General features: G+C 41.4%; 1 protein-coding gene across 1 annotated transcript; it reads left to right on the forward strand.

Moving 5' to 3' along the window:
- Window positions 1–5,321: 5,321 nt before the first annotated feature.
- Window positions 5,322–7,421, forward strand: LOC147904710 (serine/threonine-protein kinase-like protein ACR4). Its single transcript, XM_087392126.1, has one exon. It carries the CDS (start codon window positions 5,325–5,327, stop codon window positions 7,419–7,421), a length of 2,097 nt encoding a protein of 698 aa, XP_087248252.1. The 5' UTR covers window positions 5,322–5,324.
- Window positions 7,422–19,517: the final 12,096 nt, after the last annotated feature.

The following is a 19,517-nucleotide window of genomic DNA, read 5'->3' on the forward strand; positions in this document are numbered from 1 at the left end:
TAACAATCAGTAGTTTAGTGGATTAGTAGGAACAAATTAGGAAGGTGGCATATTTTAACCACTTGAGTGTGAGCCCAAGGTCTAGTATGTAGGAAATTTTAACAGTTTGTAAAGGGCTCTTTGCTATACTAGTTCTAGTCTTGTCTTGCTATGCATAGGCTAGAAGGATTGATTTTGATTATTGTCTCTCATAGAGTCTTGGGCCTCAAGTTGAGGTGAGCTACAGTGAGGGTCATCAGAGTGTTGGTTATGTGGCTCCATACAAGTGTGTTTTCATTTCATAGTTCTTACTTCTTGTACTTCTAAGCAATACTTGTATTTAGGTTTAAGTACTTAATGAATAGTCTTCATACAATTTTGCCCATGCAACACAAACCATGATTATTAGTAATTTTTGTTGATATTTGTTTTGCATACCAAGAGATGTAGGAGAGACTGGCAAAGCAACCTCAACATTGCATCTTCCTACACAGCCAAGCACTTGCATCGAATTGGGCATAGGGTCACTGATCAAACCAAGGGGTGAGAAAGCGACTGTCAACATTTGGTGATCCTGGGGATCAATGTGCTAAAGTCTAAGTCAAGAATTGAGTGGATTGAGTATATTGACGTGTAAATATACTCAATCCACTCAATTCTCAACTTAGACTTTTGGCACATTGATCCCCACTCAATCCACTCATTTGAGTGCATTGAGTGAATTGGGGACCAATGTGTCAACATTTTGGTGATCCGATTGGGGATCAATGTGTTGAAAGTCTAAGTCAAGAATTGAGCAAATTGAGTATATCGATTTGTAGAGCAAAGTGAAAAAATTGTAGTATATTCTAACCCAAGTATAGTTATAGCAATTGCTTTGTTTGGCAAATTATTTCAAAAGGTATCTTAATTTCAGAGTCTTGCATACCTATTCAATGATCGATGAACTAAATGATGATTGTTTTTGAATATCCCTTGATATCATTCAAGTGCTAAACACTGTCTAAAACACATTTGGTGAGAAGACAAAGATATACAACTAGGAGAGAAGAGAACTTGTGCATATGCAAAAGAGATTGGTAGACCAAGAGGTGGCAATGAATTACTTAAATGTATGGATTACAAGAAATTGAATGCTTGGATTGTACTAGGTCCATTTCTAATTCCATTCACGGATAGTATTCTTGACTAACTTGTAGGCCATGAGATGTACTCATTCAAGGATGGTTAATTAAATTTCTATTACACCCAAGGATCAATTTAAAACTACTTTTATTATTGAACAGGTGCTTATGCCACAAAATTTATGCCATTTGGACTCAGAAATGTACCTTCTACCCTTTAGAGGTTCATGGTGGAAATCTTCAGAGACTATTTGATCGAGTTTATTGCTATTAATTTGGATGAATTTTGTGTTTACTAAGCTATATATATGCATTTGACCCACCTTGGTAAAGTCTTTGAATGGTGCATATAGGCATGCATTTCTTGGAGTCCTACCAAAAGTGTTTTCTATATCTAAGTTGGCATTCTACTTGGTCATGTCATTCGCTCAAGAAGCAATAAGATCTCGAGCCAAGTAGAATTAAGGGCATTAAAAAGATGCCATGTAGTCCACATCTTAGGGTGGCTACTTTAATACATTCCTATAGGTCCATATCTTAGCCTCTAATATGTGCTCATGGCACCATATCTCAATAGATTTCTTTATCCCTTTTTCCTTGTCCTTCTTTGTATAGTTTGAGACTCCAACCAGAGCTAGATTCTCGGGATGTAAACAGTACGAGGTCAGCGCAAAGAATATATAAGATATTGCACCGTACGGTACGTTCACAATATCGCTCGGTACTCATGCAGTATATGAAGTAGACCATGTGGTATATACATCATTGCATGGTATAGATAAACACCGGGCAGTATACCTGCCCTTGTACCACACGATAAGTGGTCTTACCATGTGGTAACTAGCTGGTCCCGGTAAAAAAATGTGGCGGGGCTGATTTAAATCGCTCCAAGGGGGGTCAAAAAATGTTTAAAACATTTCATTTCATCGATTTAAAATACTGTTTTAATTCCCTTGCAAATCCATGGATTCCCTTGAATGCACATGACGATGTAGTTTTTGATATAGTCAAAATATCTTAAATCCTAAAATATTAATGTCTTTCCAATCATGAGCATGCAATACAAGAGCTCTAAAATGTATGTCATTGTAAGTATAACATAGCTCTAAAAAAATAGTGGCGGTTGATTTACATCTCTATTTAAAATAGCTATGAGAAAAGCTAAAATAGCATGGTGTGACTGCTGCATCGGCTTTAAATAGCCTTAAAGTTCTTTTAAAATAGCTCTCTCGTTGAATAAACGTGGTGGTCATGCACGAGAACCAGTGTGATGGCCCCACTATTCTGCAGATTCCATGTGCCACATACATTGTAGTTCTATCTAGTAAAGTTGGGGAGTGTCAAGCTTTGCACAATGTTCAAAATGGCTGTATGCATAGAGCTTGCATGTTGAGCATTGTGCATATTGCTTAGAATGATTGTATGATCATAGAGTAAAGGCATACAAGTGGTGAGGTGACCAATCCTACTCCAACATGAAGTTGACTATTGCTCACAGCTTTAAGGATCTAAAGAGCCTTAAGCTTTCCATGTTCATCATGCCCCTAAGAAAAGAAAAATTGAGCTTGAAAGCTCCAATTTCCAAGTCCATAGTGATTGATGATGACATGCTTCCACAAATGAAAAAGCAAGATATAGGCCATAGCTTGAGAGAGAGAGAGAGAGAGAGAGAGAGAGAGAGAGAGAGAGAGAGAGAGAGAGATGGGAGATCAATGATGGCTCTAGATTAGTTGGTCTTGTGGCCTTTATACATTCATGCCCCCTTGAGGTAATTTTTGTGCTTATGCCTTAGAGCATTATATGTTCATGCCCCTTCAAGAGAATTTTTGTATTCATGCCTTGGAGCATTAAAAGTTCATGCCCCTTTGAGGGAATTTTTTGTGCTCATGCCTTCAAGAATACTACAGTCATGATCCTTCGAGGGAATTTTCGTAATACATTTCACAATGCATGTTCATGCCCCTTCAAGTGTTCTTGTTGTATTGGACAATTTTAATTTATGGTAACTTATGGTGGGTTAGAATGGGGGTACCAAATTCCCATTTGCCTCACCATTTTTTTAAAACATTCTAGAGTCTTGGTACAAGATGTCTATAATGGCGCTAAGTTTTTGGATACTTTGCATCAGTTCTTGAGAGTTATATTGATGCTAAAATTTTGAACTTATTTTCTCAATTTCTGACACCTATACCGATGGGAGACCAAAGGGTCCTTTTTTAAGGATATATCAACAAAGATACCAACACTTCTTAGCTTGGAATTCTTCACAATTTCTGTTGGTATGAAATAGAAGAGAGAAGGGGTAGATGAGAAAAGGGGTGAGAAGGACAAAGAGGAAGAGGATGAGCAAAGAAAAAGGAGGAATCTTAAGGAAAGAAGGAGAAAGAAGAAAGGGGAGAGAAGGAGGAAAAAACAAAGAGAAAGGTATAATTTGGAGAGTCATCATTCCACTCATCTTGAAAATGCATGATCTCATTTATTAATCTTGGACCTAGATAATATGACTATCATTCATGATTATATATATAATAATGAATACCCACACCCTAGTTCTTGCAATAGTCCAAGGAAGTGAGACAACATTGTTTCCATGAAACATAACCCAAATGGAACCATGTAACATGCATGCATTTGGGGAGAATCTACAATCACATACCTTAGCTTTCATTGAGGGAGACAAGAACTCTCTAGATTTTTTCAACATGAGGGAGAGGTGGCTCCATGGTATAGAAGAGAAGTTTTTTTAGCACATTAACATCTTGAATGAGCCAATATTCAAGACCAAATTTACCCAAAGTTATAACAAATCATAAGATAGCATCAATTATTGACATGCTCCAACTTTATTAGCCATGAAAGCGATCTATCAAATTGGCTTTTGTCCAAGAATATGTCCTTTTTGAATCCATGGGGTGGTACGTACCATTGGCAGCTAGCATGGCACCTTTGATGCTAGCACCAATTGTTGGCCACATGAGATGGGTGCAACATGCTTGAGTGAGAAAGTTGACAATGATGGACCATGGCAAGTTATGATATATTAGTTTGGACCAAGCACAACTCAGTCCAGAGGGTTAAAAACAATAGTCATGTTGCTCTTACCCTTTGCTGATGTGAGTGCGATGGAAATTTTTACAAGTCTAAGATGCCTCATAAACTATTTCCTAGTCCAAGCATGTAAAGGAAAACCCTATATAGTGGGATTGAACGGCTGTCCTCATGTGGAGTGTCTAGTCACCACTAGCTTTTAAAAGTTTGGATAGAAGTGCTACAAGGATGTTGAGGTTGACCTCATCATGAGTAAGAGTTTGGATGGATGTGTGTGGACTTTTGTGATGAGATGGTTTGTATTGATGTGTGTGGACTTTTTATGGTGTGTTTTGAGTAAATGAAGGGCTATGAGGGATTGATTGGTGTAAGGCATCCATGTGAGTGGGTCATTACACTACTACAAAGGAGCATATGCATAGAGGGTGGCAATGTGGGAAAGGTAAGGGATGAGGGGATCCCTTCTTTTTGTTGGTAATGCCTCCCTAGAGGGAGTACTATATTGGAGAGTTGGATTCTTCTTTTGTGAATTTCAAGTGTAATTAACATTTTAAATTAGGTTGCTAAGGTGAAAGGTTATGCCAAGCTAAATTAAGCCATGAGCTCTAAATAAGAGTAGGAGTACCCTAGCTACACTTTGACCTCCACAAATCGGAGTTGCAATACTAGCACCTCTCACTCTTATTATTCCCACTTTGTGCACTCTTGTTATTCCGAGTGGTTAGCACTTGTGCATTCTTGTAAGGCACAATTGTGAAAGGTTGTGTATATGAACTTACTAGAAGAGGAGGTGGTCTCTTAGAAGAGGAGCTGAAGAGACCAAGGCCTGCAGAATGTAAGGCATAGGACTCTCCGTCGACGTATGGTTTTGACTCTTAAAAAATTTTCGTATACCAGAATTTGGAGGCCGGCAGAATTTGTCCACGCTTAGCTTCTTCTTCGATGCGGACAAAGCTTCTCCTCCTCCTTCACCATCACCTTGTTGTTGCTTCTCTTTGCCCCAGATAATCAATGGATTCACATCCTTTGCGCCTCCATATTCCATTGCTTCTGTGTTGATTTTCACCTCCTTCGCACATCATGCCTTGCCCACACACTCGCCACCTCGTAGCCTCACTCGTCTTTCTCCTCTTGCTCACCTCCGCTCCAATCTTCATCGCTGCATATGGTTCCATGTCCACGATCGCATCTCTCTGGGGGCCTTTGGATCCGAAAAATTCCAGCAGTCCCTTATTCTCTGCTTGCTCCCTCACGGTGCAAACGCTGATGCCTCTATGCTGGGGATCCTATGAAAATGGCGACACAAACCCTCCCTTAGTCTCGTTATGGGCGATCTCGGGCGGTGGCTATTTCGTGTGCGGTCTGACTAGCGATAATTTCCGCCCCATTTGCTGGGGACAATCCGTCAACACCTCCACGATTCCGGCTCAGTATCAGGCTATGAGCTATTCGAGCATTGGTGCGGGTGGATTTCATGCGTGCGCTGTCCGGGATGACAGCACAGGCAGTCTGGGAACAGTGGATTGCTGGGGAGACAACAGTTTTTTGCAGGCAACGCCTCCAAACGAAGCAATGCTCTCCGTCGTTGCCGGGGAAACCTTCAGTTGTGGAATCATTGCCGCAACTAGCAAGGCACTGTGTTGGGGAACAGACATTACGCAGTTGCAGTCAGCAATACCAGCCCCAAACGCCGCTTTCAAGGCGATCTATGCAGGAAACGCTCATGTTTGTGGGCTAGAACTAGATACAAACAGGACACTTTGCTGGGGCAACAACACTTCTGGTCAGGCAGAGCCTCCGGATCTTCAGTTCTATTCGATCGCTCCCGGCTTTGGCTTTACGTGCGGTGTCCGCGGGGACAGTCACGAAGCCTATTGCTGGGGCGATTCGGCGCTGGGTCAGTTGGAAGCTCCTCCAGGTATCGCGTTTTCTACCCTTTCCGCCGGCGATTACTACACATGCGGAGTTGGCGAGGGTGGTCAAATTGCGAAAGTTATATGTTGGGGTCTGAATATCACCTCCAATGCCACAAATCTAAACAGTTTCGTGCCCGCGGACATTCTAGTCAGTCCGAATTTGTGTGTCAAAGAGTGTCAAAGCAATTCTGGTATCCATGGTGGTACAAGTACTACTCTGACAGCATCTCCTTCTGCACCAGCTCCGGTTCCATATTTTCCCGCACCAGACATTCTGGTTAAGACATCGATGCCTCGGCTTCCTAGTATGATCCTGGCATTGGTTGGCGTTTCTCTGGCCATGGTAATAGGAATTTTTGCTCTATGGAACTTCATCAGACGTTGCCGAACACAGCAGGACAACGATTCGACCACACTTTGGAGCATAAAGGCATGCAAGATTGGGAAATTCTCGTGCCCGGAGCTCCAGATGGCGACCGACAACTACTCACTCCACATGGTGATCGGGCAGGGCGCTTTCGGGACGGTGTACAAAGGTATCTTGCCAGACGGCCGAGTGGTGGCAATCAAGAAAGCTTGCACCGATCAAGGGCGAGCAGTGACCTTCGAGATGGAGCTGCAGCTGCTATCGAGGCTGCATCACAAGCATCTGCTGAATCTAGTGGGGTACTGCCAGCCACAGAAGGTGCTGGTCTTCGAGTACATGGCCAACGGGTCGCTAGAAGACTGTCTATTCGGCAAGGAATCCGCACATCTACAGGACTGGAAGGCGAGGATGAAGATAGCGCTACAAGCGGCTCGGGGCCTGGAGTATCTGCACGTGTATGCATCACCGAAGGTGATACACAGGGACGTGAAGTCGGCAAACATATTACTGGACAAGACATGGGATGCGCATTTAGCAGATTTTGGGCTATCATTGAACGGGCCGCTAGGGAGCAGGAGTCATTTGAGTCATCAATTTCCGGTGGGAACGGCAGGCTATTTGGATCCGGAGACATGTTTTCCATTCAAGTTAACAGCGGCGAGCGATGTGTATAGTTATGGGGTGGTGGTGTTAGAGCTATTGAGCGGGAGGGAGGTGGAGATGAAGTATGAGAGCGAGGCGAACGTTGGGCTGGTGTCATGGGCGAAGCAGATGGCAACGAAGGGCGAGCTTGGTGGAATACTTGACAAGAAGATGGAGGTGACGGAGGACGTGGCAGCCGGCCCTTTGCTTGATGTTGCCAACATTGCCCTGCGTTGTGTTAGATTGCCTGGCAAAGAACGCCCTTGCATGTCCAAGGTCGTCTCCCTCCTCCAATCCGCCCTCGACCCGTGGCTCCTCCCTAACTACTCCCCTATTGCCCCCTGAGGTTGTTTCCAGACTCACCCATGGGCATCCCTCGCATCTTGGCCCGACACCCATGGGCATCCCTTGGCTCATATGAGCATGGGCCCCCCATATCCACTCCAGCCCACGGCCCACATGCATTCCCTGCCCCATGGGCTTCACTTGGGTTCCGTTTTGTGCTTGCTGCAAGACTTGTGCATATAAGATGTCCAGCCTAGCTATTGTCCTCGGCCCTAATGTGTTGGAGAGAGAGGCCCTCCTCTGCCCACCATAGCCTTCAAACACCACCCACTTCCACTCCAGCCCATAGCACAGATGCATTCCATCAACCATGCCTAGGCCTCGATGCTTACCATAGTGTATAAACACCCTAACACACTCCTCGCCCCCGCAGTTCGATTGTGGTTATCTCACAACAGCAACCCTTTGTGCTCGACCGTGCTCTCTATGATGATGTTGAACAACAGTCCGAAATATATGAGTGCTCTCCATTCTCTCATGTTGCTGCTCTATTATCCCTGCCCAGGCAAGATCCAACTATGATATTCCCCTTCTCTCTGTGAACAGCACCGTGCTTATTTAGCCTTCGCTCTCTCAGATCTTCGAGATGTGCCATCAGATCACCGTACTATTTTCATCAACATCAGGTCAATACAATATGGGAACTTTGCATGGTTGTCTTACTCACCTTACTTTCCATTGTTATATACTCTTTGCCATTAATACATCACTTAAACTCTCACTCTTATTCCCCATCATGTTCATTCATATGTAACATGCAAACTTAAGTTCACACCCTTATATGTATTTCTCCTTAAAAGTAGTTGCAACTTGCAAAATGCAAGCTCACATGTTGATGCGAATACCATGCATGGAGGATGTACACACATGTTATTAAAAAAGGATGTCCATATATTATTAACCATTATGAGATCTTTTAAGTCAATTTCATATAACTAATGCACTATGCCCCCTTACCATGATTTTGTATAGTCAAATCTCTAAACTCTTACTCAAATTTTTAAATCATGATAATGCTGTCACACGTTTCCCACTTTGCTTGAGCAATGTTATCCCAATAAGACACCTTAGTTTCTTGTTAACAATTTTCTTCATCTTTAATGAGCTCTAATAAAGCAAAACCCACCACATTGGGTTCTAAATTATGAAATTACACTGTGCCATGTTGCATAATGTTCAACTGTATGGTGGTTAAGAGTATGCAAACTTTGTGTGCGTGTATGTGTGTGTGTGGTGGGGTATAAGCATGAAGAGGTGGGCCTCTTTTGTAGCTATTTATTTGGTGTTGGCTAGTGACTTGCTAGTAAAATGGACTAGTAAGTGAAATTCAAAGAGGGCCAAATCTAAAACCATAACTGAAATACTTAAGCTCATGATGAGTTGACCTAGCTTCCCACATGCATGTAGTCCCCTCCCGTATGTGGTTCTTTCTCTATGTTGCATCTGATGAGGAGGGAGACCTTGCAATTTCGAAAGAAAGGGTGCTTAGGGATACCGTGCAATAACAATATGCAAGCAATTCAGGAGAAGAAGTTGGCCTTAAGGTTTGGACTAGTAGAGGAGTGAGCTAAGGAGAATGAGAAGGGAGGCACAATAGTTTTGAAGGGAAGGGTTCTTGGAGATACTATGCAAAAGCTGTAGCAGCTACCTAGTCACATAGGAAATGTGACTTTTGCGACATTTATCATAGAGGAAGAGATATTTTGCGTTAAACAAATGGATCTAGAACATATGGGACTATCTACCGAGTTTGTCTCATAGGTTGTCCCAGTTTTACAATAGAGATGGTATGCTAGCAAGCAGTACAAGGGCATTGTCAATGCTCATAGAAGAGAAGCATGAAGAGAGGTGGCAATGCAAATAGTACACCCCATTATCATGAGAGTATTTGCTGTTATGGTAGAAGAGCCCCTCTGAGACTTCAATGGTGGCATCTTGTCACAAATTTTCCTCTAGTTTTCATTTAGGTCCTTCAGCTGCCGTTATGTTGATATGTACTTGAAGGTAGAGGCAAAGAAGAGGGCATAAGGAGAAGACAAAACTAGAGGATGCAATTAATAGCTTAGGAGACCTATTGTCGAGAGTTAAATTTATGTATTTCAATGTGAACCATCTTATTAGTGCTCACCCCGATGGACTAGCATGATTGCATCAAGCTCAATGGTTCCACACATACTTGTACACTAACAATACCTTGCTTGATTACTCTAAATGGTGCATGTGATGGTAAAATCATTAATTGGAGAATGAAACAAGATATTTGCAAGGGACCTAGAAAGTCTTTAAAAGAATGAAGGCGTTGCAGAATGAGAGTTCAAAAGATTGGCAACAATGGATTTTTCTTTGTGAGCAAGATCAAGCTCAAAAACACTAGCTTGCACTAGAGTTAGAGGTTGTTGCAAGAAAAGGGAGATACAGTGTAGTCCCAATCAAACATTTTGGTCCTTAGTTGGATTATTAACAAAATGGTTTACTTTAATGCCCATAAGTAATTCACTTTGGGTGTTCACATGCCTAGTTAATTACCTTTGAGACAAATTTTGATACACATTGGTGATAAGATGATGCCAGAAAACCCACCAAAAAGACTTATACGTAAAGATGCAATGCGAGAACTTTGGGTGTTTGGTTGTGATGGGAAGTTGACTGCGTGCCTATCTGCAAATAAATAAATTGCAACAGAAGACAAATTTCATTGTATATATTTGTTAGCACTGACTCTCCTAGAGATAGTGCTTTAGGATTGAGTTGAGTGGGAGTTTTGTGATTATTCTTAGTTTCTTAGGAATTTGTATCAGGAATTTCTAAAATTCTTAATCTCACTTTTAGATGGCTCTTGGCTTTTCATCTTTTAGCTTGTGTGTGGCAGTTGCCATTTTCAACTTTCAACTTGTGTGTGCTTTTTACCCTCCTCCAACATGGCTATAAATCAATTTAGGGGCTCCACTCTCCCTCCATGCTGGAGCTCTCTCTAGAATGATTGCCCTGGATTCCTCCAACTATAAGTCTTCAAGTCACTTCAAGCTTTCCGGTCGCTCATCCAAGTCTCGCATGTTTGCTTGTAAGAAAGGCGCTAAAGCCGATTCGCCTATTGACTGTTGAAGCCGTGTCCGAAAAAAAAATCTGCTATCCATAAAGCCGTTTGCCAGAAAAGCAGGTTCACCCATTTTTTTAAAATGTGTTTTCCTATTGAAAGGGCTTTATGCCTGCCTAATGGGCTTTACGACTGCCGGTGAAGAGATTGTCATCTACTGGATCTGTTTATAAAAATAAAGCAACAAAAAACCCCAAAAAGTTGACATCAAAACTTTGCAAGTATCAATCGTAAAACCTTCAAGAAAAAATAATGTCGATTTACCCTTTAGTTTTAAATTATAGTTTTTCTTTGTAAAAAGACAGTGGCTTTGCAAATCGTGTGAGAGCATGCAAATAACTATAGAACCTTGGCAAAGCCTAATGGATCTTGCGAGTCCTCAAAACATTTCTTTTTTATTATTTCTTACTAAACAATTAGCAATGTCTAAAGACCCGTAAAACCCATAAGTTAGAGCCAAGTGCTTTCATGCATACACCCTTGTTTTTACAATGATGGAATTAAAGCACATTTTGAGTCTCATTTTTAAGCCTCTTGAGTCTTTCCTAAGATTTGCAAATGTCTTGTAGCATCATCGTGCATCATTTCATGTTTTATCATCATGCATCTTAGCGTGTTACATTATCGTGTTGCATTGTTATGCATCAAACAAGCATGCAACCCTCCACTTCATTGAGCGCTATTGCTATTGAAATAAACAAAACACAATAAAAGTGGCACCAAATGGAATCTAAATGCAAATTTGATTTTTAAACAAAAAGTCCAAATGCATAAAAACAAGCATTAATGCAGTCTCTCCAAATTAAAATTGACACCTCACGTGAATATAAAAATAAGTTGCGCCATCTCCCCAATCCAAAAAATTTGGCAAAAATAACCTCTTAAAAATCTCATTACCTCACACAATCTCTTTTGCATTCATTGTCTTATAGTTGTGGTTGATTTGTACCCCAATACACTAGATATCAAAGCAGTCGACCACTTTGCAACCACAATGAATACTCTCTTACTCACCCTCTTTCTCTCATGAGCCAATTGTGATAATCCACATTACCCCACCATGCTAAGTGCAAGATCTATGGACTACAACCCTACTGAATGAAGAGCACTCGGGGCTCTTGCATGGCTTTTATAAGAAGGAAATAGGCAGGAAAGCTAGTCAAAAGTACCATCGATATACCCATGAAATTCATTGGCATAAATGGCACTATAAAGACGAGAACTTGTGGTAGCCAAATAGTGTATAAGGCTATGGTGGCATAAAACCTATAACAGACCATTGGCAAGGGTCGGTATGTGTGGCTGTTATGGTCTCCTAGTTATGACCCTACATCGGACAAGTGCCACAATCACTCCTAACAGTCAATCACTCCTAACGGTCATGCCTCTAGTTTGGTGAACAATGAAGGAAGGCCTCCAAGTATAATTCGTTGGCTAGTCTATCATGTCTCACTATGGACCTCATCTTCACCATCTCCCAAGGGCCCACTAGTCCATGTTGTCTGCTAGAAAAACTCTGTGATTGTACTTTGAGTGGAGTCTAGATGTACACCTTAATCTCACCTATGTGTCTTGAGTAGATGCTCTTTGTGCCAGACGGCCTCATGAATAAAAGACACCAAGCATCTCTAATCTAAATAAGATAAGAAACTGGAGAGGGGTCCCAAACCACCTCTGAAGAGACAATGGTAATAGCCTCATATCTCATAGTACACAAGGCATCTAAAAGTGAAGTGTTCCTCCGACTCAAATCTCCTTCCAAGCACATAGAATACAAATGCCACCCTTTCTAGCTATGCCCTGAGCCCGCCGTCCACTCTCAATACATAGGTGGTGTCATGAGGCAAAAAACTATACTCAATCAATATCGTTAGGAAGTGGGAGAGGTGCACCGGTGTGTATCGTATGAATACTAGTATGGAATTGTTAATGATTATGTTAAACGATGTGGTGCAAAATTGGCTATGTGTCAATGGTTTTGATTATATTTAGTACAAGAAAGCAATTTAAAAAAAGGTTTTGATCAAGACCATGTCTCTGAGTTTCATGAGCTCTATTGTGATGGAGAGTTTCATAAGCTCTATTGTGATGGAATGGTGTTTTTGAACACCACATTTATATGATGAATGTCAAAGCTCTACCATAATCCTATTGCATATGTCAATACTACAATTTGTCGGACCTTTGCTTGTGGATTTAAGAGGAGGGCTTTATTGACTCACCAAGCAAAGTAGCTCATCTCCGAAGGAGATATCCTTTATGGTTTGCACAGTAATGTAGCCATGGGAACTCAAATTTCCTTGTGACTTTTGAGCCCAAGGTGGTAGTTTAGGGATGTATACAAATATAACATTTGTTCTTTCTTTATAATACATTGACCTATTTATATATCCAGCAATGTTTCCATATAATACATCTCCCACAATACATTTCACATCTATCAATGGCTCAATGAATGGATCTTCAAACATTCCATAAGTCTTCATCCTTGGGAAAAAATTGAGGAGAGATCTCCAAGTATCATAATCATAGTTTGGACCATTATATACCATCAAATCTTGTTTTTTCTTGATGCTCATATGTACAAAAAGACCATATCCTGCCCTAGGTATTTTTTATTTCTTTACTTCATAATGGATGCCATTCACTTCGAACACGTGCTCAATGGGTATGGGCAATTTATGTTTCCATAAGCCATTGGATGCAGGATCAAAATTTGTAATAAGATAGCTCTTCAACTTTTTAGGACAATCTGCAACACCTATCATATGTTTAAAATCAAAGAATCATTCTTTTAGTGGAGGAATACAAACTCACATCACAAAGCACATAGCATTTTTTGGACAAGGTACTACACTACTACACATTGATCCTATTGTGACATTTACGTACCGACGTTTAGTGCCCGCTTAGCGTTAATCGTCGGTATGAAAAGCGGGTTTCGTAAATCGTCGCTATATAGCGACACTGAGACAAAATATTATAGTGACGTTTTTACAGAGAGGTTTTTTTTTTTTATAGGCCTTAAAAGTTAGTTTTTTCCAATGACAAATTTTTTTAAATTTTCATACATGTTTGAGCTCATAGAGAATAAAAAAATGAGAGCATGTACATCAAGCCTTTGAAGCTCATATATTCATGTCCAAGTTTGAGATGAGAAAAATCAAATAAGAGCATTTACATCAACTGTTTCATCTTGAGCCAAGTCTAAGGCACCAAGCAAGTCTATCTCCAACTCTATACCGAGTTGATCTCCTATATCATCATTGTACCCTAGCATCATACGTTCACCTAAAAGTATTTGATCATCTTCTTCAATAAAGCTTAAGTGTGGTGATTGATCTTCATGATTGTTGTCTTCTTCGTCAATATCGTGATCTCCATCCTCCTCCCATGTGATGTCATTATGCGCATCTTCCTCTTGCCTCATATGGTGATCTACATCTTCTTTGCTAGATTCATCAATTGGATCCGGCATTGGTAGTGGCATCTTCATATCCACATCTCGATCTTCAAAAATTTGCTTACTTCGTGGTGCAACTTGGATCACGTACCACCATCTTGGATCAGAACGATCCGGATGAAAAACCACCTATATTGAAGATGGGTGCCAAATGTCGTCAATTATATATATATCAATGGACTTTAAAAACGAAAGCTTCGACTAATTAAATCATTAGTATGCACCTGCTCACAGTGCTCGGGAAGAACAAAAGTATCACTTTCATCGGTCCAATGTTTGGTGGAGTCTATTGCAAAGAGATCGCTACTATCTTTTCTCACTATCGCATGGGGACCGTTGTAAGTAGTTCTAAACCATTTTACATCAAGAATGAAAATAGTAAATCATCTGAAATCAATTTCATAGATGTCGCGTATGGTTCCACAATAATCCAACTACGAGGAGAGAAGATTGGTATCCGAAGCACTTGCTCGGCTATCTTGTGTGAAGTTAGCCATGACTCCACAATCATACGTGACTCTCTTTGAATCGATGCGTTCCACGTGAAAATGTCGTCCATATGACCATAATGCACTGTACTTTTTGTACTGTAAAAGAGCATCATTAAAACAATGAAGATGCACCTATTTTATAGCATATATTGCCACAAATAATTACTTAATTACGTCAAGAGATAATAAACTTACATGCACCATACATCCAGATGATAACTCCCACTCGGGCTCGTTTATTATCTCTCCATCACGTTCGGCTTTACGTAGAGCCATTTGTAGCCAATCAAGTGACATGTGAGTAGGGAGAAGAGCCAGATCTTGTGGATATGGTTGTGATCGCCTGTACATTACTCTGAATCTCGTCCTTGCATTTATTCTTTCTGCTTTGGCCACTTCATATCTCTCAATCCACTTCTGCATCTCAAGGCTATTGAGGATACAAAACTTATTGAATTTCTCCATTTCCTCTTCGCTCATCTTTCTTTCAATCCCTTTTCTGTGGGGGACCTCTCCAATGATGCGATCATCATCCTTGTTGTGCCAAGCTTGCGGCATATCAGGATCCGTGGATGCAAGAAACTCTGTGATATATACTAATGACTCTTGCACAAGCCATCCCTCTACCATGCTTGCTTCCAGTCTTGCTCTTTGTCTTACAAACCCCTTTAAAGTTTTCATAAACCGCTCGAGAAAAAACATCCATCGATTATGAACGGTACCTGCTATATCCACCTCATCAACTATGTGCACAAGCAAGTGGACTTGAGTTGTCATAATGCTTGAGGGAAAGTGCTTCTCAAGCAAGCATACGGCTTCGATGGATTCCACCCTAGCCTTCTCGATGCTCGATATAGAGATCTCTTTTTGAGATATCCACCTATTTCGCATGTCCATGCATATGTAAGATATTTGAGATATCCACCTATTTCACATGTCCATTAAGAAAATACACAATGCGATTTGATAGTAAGCATACCTCACAATACCACAGATCTTGAATATAGCATTTCTAACATCTTCTTGTAAGCACCCTTTTATTGTCATTGGGAGGATGAACTATCAAAGCAACAATGAAGTCATGTCAACAATATAACATAATAATAATTACGCTAACGCATCACTATTATCGGTACACTAATTCTACTTAGAATACCTGTAAGACCTTGTGCCAATCATGGGACTTGAGGCCACTAAGCTTATTGTCCTTTGAAAATGCTCCTTTCAAGCAATGCATGTACCCTGTCGGTGTTTAAAAAGAGGCAATGTCTACCTTGACCGCTGCCTCCTCCCTCATAGAGAGGATCCACGTTGCTTTCGGGAGGACAACTTTTCCCGAAGCATGCACTTGGGGCCACAAACGAGACATCCTATTCATAGCACGCAAGTCTTCTCGCACTCCTCTCAAGTCCTTGGAACCAACCAAGTGTGCCCAAATGGTAGCCCCCACATTCTTGAAGATATGCATGGGATCCAAGAGATGATTGATTTGTAACTGACCCCAATAAGGAAGCTCGTGAAAGATCGATAGCCTCTTCATACCAGGAGGAGGTTCTCTCCATTCGCCCTCCAAGCTTGAATCCAATCACTTGCCTTTAAATATGATGGTGGTGGATCAAGCTGACCTCCACGTGCGAGATGGTCGAGCGGAAGGTATCGAGCATGACCTTCATAAACATTTTTCCTCATATGTTTGGAGTAGCATGCAAGTGATTTCAGAGCCGGTCCACAAACAAGACAAGCATGGTACCCACTTGTAACAAGTCCTGCACGTGTGCATGAATATGTTAGTACAAGACATGCGTGCAAAAGAGAGTAAAAAAAGCATAATCCCTCATTGTACATGTAAAGACATAACCACGTACCTACGCACTCTCCATATCCTGGGTAGTCATGCATGGTCCACATCAAGATACCCCTAACCAAAATATCATTGGTATGCCTAGGAGCTCTGGAAATATCAAAGACCTGCACTCCTCTCCATAATATCTGTAACTCCTCTATCAAAGGTGCCATGTACACGTCCATGTTTTTTGCCTTGTACTTTCCTGGCACAAGTAGTGCAAGCATGAGGTGTCCCTTTTTTATTGTTAGCCATGGTGGGATATTGTAATTCACCATGACTATGGGCCATGTCGACCAAGATGTCGAGCGTAACCCGAAAGGATTCACGCCGTCCATGGCTAGCCCAAGATGTAAGTTGCATGGCTCCCTCGCAAAGTCCGGCCACTGATTATCTATGTGCTTCCAAGCTGCACAATCTGCGGGAATCCTCAATGTGTGATCAGTGGACCGATGAGATGCATGTCATGTCATTAACTCCGCTATGGATTTGCATCGAAACATGTGTTGTATTCTTGCAATGATGGGAAAGTGTCTTAAGACCTTTACCGGTATCCGCTCACCCTGCAAGTCATCTCTATATCATTGTTCCCCACACTTTGGACAACTAGCCAAATCTCCATGCTCACGACGAAAGAGAATACAATCATTACGGCAAGCATGGATGGTATCATAATCCATACCCACCATTGTTAGCATCTTTTTCGCTTCATCTCTTGATGCGGGCATGGTATTTGGTGCAGTCAACATCTTCTGGAGCAACCTATGACAAAGACACTATCCAAATGATGATTCTCAAAACAAACAATATCCAAATAATGAGTCAAATTAATGCAAGGGCTAACCTCATTAAGGCCGAGACACTTGTATCCGACCACCCATACTGTACTTGTAGATTCAAGGTTGAGAGACAAGCACGTAGTTTAGACATCCTAGCACCCTCGTACAATTGTGTTGATTGCAACTCTCGCATTTTGACCTCAGACTCTGACATCACGTGTACGTGGGATGTAGTGCCCCTAAAAATGGAATCCATCATGTCGACCATACCCTCGTCGTCATTCGGGAGACTATAGTCTTGTTGAAAGTGAGAAGGTATATGTGTACCCTCGTCACCCTCCTCATCCTGTCATAAGCTCATTCATGTAAATATAAGATCTTCTATTTCCTAGTATACAATAAGATTGCGAACTTAACTAGCTTTGACTTACCGATGATCCATCAACATGTGCAACACCAATGGGGGGTACTGGTTCCGGCTCCTCCCCATACATCCGCAAGTGGCGCATGATAATATGATGTTGATGTCGTACTTCTCGCTTGCAATGAGTGCAATGACAGTATAACCTCTCCGTAAGCCACTTCGTGCTCTCGGGCGTTGGCGCATCATCGGATGAGCTTCCACTCGTCCCTTCCATCTACACTTATAAAATCACAACATAAGCATGAAGAGGAGATATTGACAATTATAAAATAGCATGTTTGAGCTTCTCTTGAGGCCATATAAAAAAAGTGACAGTAAGCATCGCTATATAGCGAAGCTCTGTTCCGTCGCTATATAGCGACGAATAAGCATCGCTATATAGCGACGCTGTGGGTTAAAACCCGAAACGCCAAAACGCGTGGCGTTTTGCTCAATCCATTCCCTAATCTCTCAAGTAAGCAACCCAAAATCTCCTCCCACCTATTTTCGACGACCTCCCATCTATTCCAAGCAACCTCCCACTCTATTTTCCACTCCTCACCCTTCTCCTACCTCTTGTACTCCCTCTCTATCCTTTCCCCTCTTTGGTTTCTTGAAAGAAAGTTCTTCAAGAGGTGAGTTTGTTTCAACAATGTAGGTTGTTTGTTTGTAAGCATTAGTTTTGTGAGTGTTTCTTCTTGTATTGCTAAACCTGTAAACTAGTTTTCATGCTTGTTTTGAAAGGATTGAAACAAAAAACGAGATTTCAAGAAAGAAAGAAAACTCACCTCTTTTTTCTGTATTTCTCTTCCTTCTCTTTCTCCTTGTCTCCTCAATCTCCTCCTTTCCTTGTCTCCTCAATCTCCTCCCTTCAAGAAGTTGCTTTTGTAATCTCCTCCTTCCACTAACATCTTATTTGAAAAAATGGGTTTTTTCTCTCTTTTGTAGGGCCAGTCCACTACACCGAGCGGGACATACTTTTTCAGGTAAGTGCTTCCTCTTTTTTCCATTTATTATTTTTGTTATTTGCATTGGCCTGTAGCTAGCGCCTTCTTGTTATTAAGCGCTAGATGCAGTGATGGGCGTAGGAACCCTCTCTTCCCCCCTCACTCTTTCCTTCTTCCCCCTTCTCTTATTCTCCTTTTTCCCCCTTCTCTTTTTTCCCTCTTCTCTTATTCTCTCTTTCCCCCTTCTCTCTTTCCCCCTCATCTCTTTTCCCTTCTCTCTTTCCTTTCCCTCTTATTCTCTTATGCTTATGCTTCTCTCATTCCCCCTTCTCTCTTTCCCCCTTCTCTATTTCCCCCTTCTCTCATTCGCATAAGCTCATGCCTATGCTCATGCATGAGCATGAGCTTATGCATAAGCTCCTTCTCTTTTTCTCCATGAGCATAAGCATGAGCTTATGCTCATACATGAGCATGAGCTTATGCTTAAGTTTACGCATGAGCTTATGCTTATGCGTGAGCTTATGCGGAAATAGAGAATGAGAGAAGCTTATGCTTCTCTCATTCTCTATTTCCGCATAAGCTCCTTCTCTTTTTCCGCATAAGCTCCTTCTCTTTTTCCGCATGAGCATAAGCATGAGCTTATGCTTAAGCTTAAGCATAAGCATAAGCATAAGCTCATGCTTATGCTCATACATGAGCATGAGCTTATGCTTAAGTTTCGGCATAAGCTCATGCTTATGCATGAGCTTATGCGAAAATAGAGAATGAGAGAAGCTTATGCTTCTCTCATTCTCTATTTCCACATAAGCTCCTTCTCTTTGCTTCTCTCATTCTCTATTTCCGCATAAGCTCCTTCTCTTTTTCCGCATAAGCTCCTTCTCTTTTTCCGCATGAGCATAAGCATGAGCTTATGCTTAAGTTTCCGCATAAGCTCATGCTTATGCATGAGCTTATGCGGAAATAGAGAATGAGAGAAGCTTATGCTCCTCTCATTCTTTATTTCCGCATAAGCTCCTTCTCTTTTTCCGCATAAGCTCCTTCTTTTTATCCGCATGAGCATGAGCTTATGCTTAAGT

Source organism: Dipteris shenzhenensis, chromosome 2 (assembly GCF_047967505.1).
Source record: "Dipteris shenzhenensis isolate YYH24624 ecotype China chromosome 2, Dip_SZ_1.0, whole genome shotgun sequence".
Lineage (NCBI taxonomy): Eukaryota > Viridiplantae > Streptophyta > Polypodiopsida > Gleicheniales > Dipteridaceae > Dipteris > Dipteris shenzhenensis.